General features: G+C 30.0%; 1 protein-coding gene across 1 annotated transcript; it reads left to right on the forward strand.

Moving 5' to 3' along the window:
- The first annotated feature begins 533 nt into the window (after window positions 1-533).
- LOC135139599 (odorant receptor Or1-like) lies at window positions 534-1370 on the forward strand. Its single transcript, XM_064069896.1, has 2 exons — window positions 534-546; window positions 616-1370. The coding sequence occupies exons 1-2, from the start codon at window positions 534-536 to the stop codon at window positions 1368-1370; spliced, it is 768 nt and encodes a 255-aa protein (XP_063925966.1).
- Window positions 1371-7088: the final 5718 nt, after the last annotated feature.

The following is a 7088-nucleotide window of genomic DNA, read 5'->3' on the forward strand; positions in this document are numbered from 1 at the left end:
TTATAGTTAATAGAGGTTGGTTTCAATTAATAAATCAAAATCAGGGAATAAATTCGGTCAAATATGGTTTAAAATTCTGGATTTACAAGATGTTGCAAATTTTCTGTTTCGTATTTAACACTTACTTGGATGGACCTACAGCGACAAATCATTTCAACATCGCTGCGTTAATCTATTTTACAAAGCTCTTATATATAAGAAATTTAAATATTCGTTTTAGGATTTTAGAAAAATGGGGTTTTACTTTCCAAATATCCATAAGTTTGAGGTTACAATTTTTTTTTTTTGTTTGTAAATGTTAATTTAGCGTGTAGTGGAATAATCAGAAATTTATTTAAAGCAGACCTGTAAGCTACCAAGAACTGTGAGTTTGTATTTTATGTATAAATATTTAGTGTGACTGTTTTAATAAAATAAGCTGCTTTATAATTGCAAAACGTCTAAGATGTTTTTCTAAGCAAGCATGCGCAAAAATACTTTGTCGATTCGTTTGAACTTATATAAGTTGATAATTAAATATCAAGTACTAGTTCATGGAGGAGATGGGTAAGTATTTTTATAATATTACCACAATCTGTCGCTATCAGTGGTTCCAGTCGTATTAATCTCTTTTAGTAAACATGAACAACGTCGAACAGTACAACTGGAAAGACAACTTTGATATCAACATCCGTTTTTTGAGAAAAATGGGCTTGTGGCCAGAGGGCGAAGGAACTTATAAACCAGGTTTCTACATGTTTTATTCTGCATTCATGGTAACTTTATTCCCCACATGCCACATTTTATCAGAAATCGTTGATATGTACATCCTTCGTGATAATCTGGAAGCCGTGGTAGGAATAATCTACGTAACTCTCATAGAAGTGATGGCATGGATTAAAATCTACTTCGTCATAACACGAATTCAAGTTCTTAAAGAACGCATGGAAAATTTAAAAGCTGACTGGTTTCAGCCGAAAGATCGAGACCAACTTCTGATGATCGAACCAAGTATCAATTTCTGGAAAATTGTGTATAAGATGTTGCTAGTTACTTGCTTCGCCTGCAACTTTTTTTGGTTGATACCTCTTCTAATCCGGCGCAAAGACGAGAAAAATTTACCTTTTCTGGCTTGGTATCCATTTGATTGCAGCAATTCACCATATTTTGAAATAACTTACGTTTATCAAATATGCAGCACGAGTTATTGTACACTAGTTCACACAAATGTGGATACGTTGATTTCTGGTTTCAATGTCTACATTGGTTGTCAATTTGATATGTTGAGCGATAATCTGAGAGGGATGGTGGAAAAGCGTGCCAAAGACGAAATTCAAGCCAGAAGCAATTTGATAAAGTGTGTCATCTACCATAAGCAAATTTTGAGGTAAATTTTATTAAAGTTTTTGGTTTGTTGTCAACGTACTTTTTAGTTTTGTCGATGGTTGTAACCAGTTCTTCAACATAATTCTTTTTTGGCATTTGATAATTAGTGGAGTGTCGATTGGTATAACGATGTTTCAACTGACTTTAGTATAGTTACAGCAAATAATGGTAGGTGTTAAAGTTTTAAAATTCGATTGTTTTAGGTGGCACCAATGACCAGCGAATTTTTTTCAGTGCTTTGGTACGGTTTTGCAATAATTGTGCAAATTTTTATGTACTGTTGGTTTGGAAATGAAGTAGAGGCCAGGGTAAGAATTATGTTGTTACTAATTACTTTTGTTACTAATGATCTTTGTTTGAACTCCATTAAAGTTATTTATTAAATTAATAAAAATGAACTAATCGATTTTGTATTACTAGTTGCAGACAAGTAAATTAAAAAAATATTTTGAAAATGATAGAAAAATACGGAACACAGTTGGTTTAATTTTTTTAGAGCAACCTCGTCTCCTACGCCGCCTTTGAATCTGATTGGACAGATCTACCTGAAGACGTAAAGAAAAATTTAATAATTTTCACAACAAATGTTTTAGAGCCTATAAGAATATCTGTTTTCAATTTTCTGCAGCTATCGTTGGACACTTTTACAAGGGTAGGCTGATCTTAAATTTCTTCATTGTGTTTTTTTTTATTACTAAATTTCAGCAGCTTCTCAAAACGGCTTATTCATACTTTGCTTTGCTGATTCAGTTAAGTGCGAAGTAGTTACTTAGTAGTTAGGTGAAAACAGTGATAATCATCCTGGATTAAACACACTTTAAAAGTAATTCACAGGAATTTTAGTAAAGTGAAAATTGTGCTGCTACACCGGTTCTTAGCGTATTTATGAAACGTCAGTACAAATTCTGGAACAGATTAACGGCAGTGGATCAAGTGTAATAAACTTCAATTTTCACATTGCAATGCAAACATTTACTTTATCAGTAGATGAGACAATCTAGTTTCGACTGTATATATTTAAATAAATAATAAACTATTGTTGCTGTATTTGATAATTTAAGTTAAGGAAATATTGTATTTCTTGAGGTTTCCTAAAATACGAAAAAGTAGATCCCTCGTTTCCGTCTATCTGACCTCCGTCTGTCCGCATCTGTGTCGATTTTTATTTTATTTATGTACGTACATTAGGAATATCGTGTAGGCGGTAAACCTTATCCAGAATTTCTCTGAGTATCCCCACCAACGATGATGTGACGTTATTTCCAACTTTTACAACAGTAAATGTTACTTAAATTTTATAAAATAACATACTCCTCCACTTGTAGTTTATGAATCCGTGTTGAGTTTTTACCCTAGGCATCTAGATTTTAGTAAAAAAATCAAAATTGTATAATAACATTTTACAACCTAATTTTCAAATGGTAAAACTGAAAGCTCTGAAACCTTGAAAACGTGTTCAGGTTCCCCCTAAAACTAATGACACCATCTCAAAATTTTGAAGAATAAATCCCCTCGAAATTGCGCAAAATATAATTCATAGAGTCAGAGTTCATACTGGTGATTTATCATGTCACTTATATTTTTTAGAATAGTTTTTACAGGGTGATTCAAAAAAATTATGAATAAGTCAATTTATTTTATTGTTTAAATCACGAATGGCTGAGTCCATTTTCCCAAAAATTAGAGAATACAATAGTCTTATTATTATTATTAGTATTACATTATTCCACTAACTCCACACTATATCCATCAAAGCCCAAAAGTTTCTGGTTTTTTTAAAGTTTTGATATTCCAAATTTTTCAATATTTTTTATGCTTCTTCGTTCAATTTTTCCTGTTTTTCAATTTTTCGATATTTCAGTTTTGGAATTTTTAGATATTTCAATTTTTCGATATTTTTATTTTTCAATTTTTCGATTTTTTGGCTTCTCGGTTTTGGATTTATCGATTTTTTCAATTTAAATTTTTTAAATTTTTAACTTTTCGATTTCTCGATATTTCAATTGTTGCATTTTCCGATGTTTCGATTTTTGATTTTTTCGATTCCCCAATTTTTCGGCATTTCAGTTTTGGAATTTTTCAAATTCCATATTTTTTAGTTTCTCGATTGTTCAAGATTCCAATTTTTCGAATTCTCGATTTTTCAATTTTTCGATATTTTAACTTTTCAATTTTTTAAATTTTAGATTTTTTGATTTCTCGATTTTTCTATTTTCAATTTTTCGAATTTCTAACTTTTCAATTTGCCACTTTTTCGATTTTTAAATTTGTTGCCACTTTTTGATTTCTCAAATGTTTCAATATTTTTGAGGTTTCGAATTCTCGATCTTTTGATTTTTCAGTTTCTCCATTTTCAATTTTTCGATATTTCAATATTGCGATTTTTCAATTTTTCGATTCTTCAATTTCTCGAGTTTTCAATATGTCGATTTTTTAGTTTTTCGTTCAATTTTTCCCCCGTTTTAAAATTTTTTGGTGTTTCGATTTCCTAATTCTTTTTATTTTTTTATTCTAGTTTTAAAATTTTAGATTTTTCGATTTCTGGATTTTTCAGTTTTTCGAAATTTTCATTTTTCAATTTTTCGAATTTTTCAATTTTAAATTTTTTTAGTTTTTTCGACTTGTCGGTTTTAGATTTTTCGATTTTTTTAATTAAAATTTTTTCAATTTGTAACTTTTCGATTTTTCAGTTGTTCGATTCCCCAATTTTTCGTCATTTCCGTTTTGAAATTTTTCAATTTCTCGATTTTTTAGTTTCTCGATTATTCAATATTCCGATTTTTCAATTTTTAAAATTTTAGATTTCTCAATTTTTCAGTTCTTCGACATTTCTATCTTTCAATTTTTAGGATTTTTAAATTTTTTATTTTTGGATTTTTTGGTTTTCCAACTGATGGAATTTTAAATTTGTTCGATTTTTCGAATTTCCGATTTTTCAAGTTTTCGATTCCTGAATTTTTCGACATTTCAATTTCGAAAAATTCTCAATTTCTGGAGTTTTTTTATGTTTTGATATTTTAAATTTTTCAATGTTTTTGGTGTTTCAATTTGTCGATTTTTTGATTTTTCGACTTCTCGGTTTTAAATTTTTCGAATTATCGATTTTTTTAATTTAAAAATTTTCAATTGCTAACTTTTCGATTTTGGTCCATTTTGATTTTTCTATTTTTCTACTTTTTGATGTTTCGATTTTTCAATTTTTCGATTTCCCAATTTCTCAATTTTTCAGTCTCGATTCTTTAATATTCTGATTTTTTTGTTTCAATTTCTTTCTGGATTTTTTAAAGTTTTGAATTTTAAAATTTTTCAATATTTTTGATGTTTCGATTTCTCTATCTTTCGATTTTTCAATTTTTCGATTCTTCAAATTTTCGATCAATCGATTTTTTGATTTTTCCATTTCTCGATTTCTCAACTTTTCAATTTTAAAATTTGTTCGACTTTTCGATTTTTAGATGTCGCGATTTTTCAAGTTTTCGATTTCGCAATTTTTCGACTTTTCAATTTCTGGAGCTTTTAAATGTTTTGATATCTTAAATTTTTCAATTTTTTTTGAAGTTTCGATTTCCCGATCGTTCGATTTTTCGACTTCTCGGTTTGAGATTTTCCGAATTATCGATTTTTTTAATTTAAAATTTTTAAATTCGGAACTTTTCGATTTTGGTCTAATTCAATGTCTCAATTTTTTGATTTTTCGACTTTTCGATTTCCCAATTTCTCAATTTTTCAGTTCTCGTTTCTTCAATATTCCGTTTTTTATGTTTCTATTTTTCAATTTTTCGTATTTTCATTTGAGAGGTTCAGTCGAAACAACCTTCAACCAATTTTTTTAAGCTCACGAGTGCAATGCTATACATAATTGACTGGCTTTCATGTGCATGAATTACTTTAATGCAACATTTATGAAATCAATATGAACTAAGTACCTACCGATTATCGCTGGACTCAAAAATTTCACTTCTCGAATTACAAAACTCACGAAAATACATCGGTCGCTGTTTTAGAAGGTTAACGGTGACATCAACAGTGATGCATGTGGAGTATCAGGGCATTTGATGTTTTTCGAAAGAAATTAAAACAGCATAGTGTTTTTCTTGAAGAATTGAATTTAAAGCAACTACTAAGCCAATTTTTGAAATTTAGCAACTGTTTTGAGGTAATCATCAGGTTCATGAATCTCTAACAAAAATTAATTATCTATCCATCCCCACCAAAACTTTGATGACATTACCTAAAAATATGCTAAGTCAAACGTATTTAAAATACCGAGTTCACCTGCGAAGCAAGTTCTGTCTGATAGTTTCAGGCTAATTTTCATGTTTTTCTAGACGTTTCATGGCCCCTAGAGTACGAAGAAATAGGTTTCCCGTTTCCGTCTGTCTGTTTGTCTGTCTGTATTCAGTCTTATCAGACAGGTGATCTCCGAACTACTGGACCGATTGTTGTCAAATTTTGTATGTATGTTAGAAATAGCATGTAGACTACGCTAGCCAAAATTTGGCTGATCATCCCCACCAACAATTTGATGACGTCATCTCAATGAGCCGTATTTTAAAATAAGTTGAACGTTATAAAAAATATACTCCTATATTGTAGTATACGAATCCACTTTCAGATTTTTGTAAAGGGAAAATTTATTTTTGTAATTTTTAGAGGAATCTGTTTTCGCCTGTAGTTCAGAGGCCAGGGAAGTTCTGCCTAAATAACTTTAGTCCAATTTTTTAACTTTACGTCATGATTCGGTCACAACAAAGAGCCGTAAAGTTGTTAGCTTTCGAACTATGTTACCCTTTTTGCCCAGTTTTTGGCCGGTAAGTTCGAAATATATATACGGTGGAATCAATAGCTTAGGGAATTTGTCAGTTTTTTTTGGCTTAAATTTCTTCGGATTGGTAATGGCCTACACGTGAGTTTTTACCTTTATTGCTTCGATTTGATTGTCGATCTTGTTTAATCGTGAGAAAAAAAAAAATCAGAACCTTAATAAGGTAGTAATATTAAAAAAAAAAACTGTAACATTTACGTAGTTATTGATGTTTATCCCGGCGCATCCACCAATTTTCTACCAACGAACTTTTGCAAAATTATATTGAAAAGAAGATTTAGAAGAATGGAAAAATGATTTTTTTTCATTTTTTTTGTGATTATTTTATAAAAAGACTTTTTAAGGCACACTAAAACACTATTCAAAAATGAGAAAAAAATTCTATTACTGCGTCGTTGTGTATGCATGGATTATTAAGATAAAGGTAACTCCCAGCAATTTTCATTTTAATTTTTAATGGGTTGATTCCACATTACATTGAATATCGAATCAGTAATTTCTTGTGGAGAGCAAAATATGTACCTATACTCTGCAATAAAAGTTTATCATATATGGTTATTTCAGTATCCATATGTGGTAATTTTCGAAAGCCAGTATGTACAAACTTGGAACTCAACGAATTACATGTTTCGATTTTTTGTGCAGCTGCATAAACTAACCTACTTATTGGTTGGTTCATAACAGAAATAACACAGATCGTAGGAGTGATAAGAACATCGCAAGGAATAAATTTCCTTTTAAGAAGTTGACTTTCGTATTGTGTATTTGTTAAACTCTACTTGTAATTCCTCGATTCAAAAACAAAACAAATAAAGGTAGGAAACTTCTTACTTGCCACGTGGCTGTACAACATTGTCAAATATATTTTCAGCTAAGGTTAAAACAGTTTAGAATAAAC

The sequence above is a fragment of the Zophobas morio genome, unplaced genomic scaffold (assembly GCF_036711695.1).
Source record: "Zophobas morio isolate AGI-343-1 ecotype UQ-CSIRO unplaced genomic scaffold, CSIRO_AGI_Zmor_V1 ptg000031l, whole genome shotgun sequence".
In the NCBI taxonomy this organism is placed as follows: Eukaryota; Metazoa; Arthropoda; class Insecta; order Coleoptera; family Tenebrionidae; genus Zophobas; species Zophobas morio.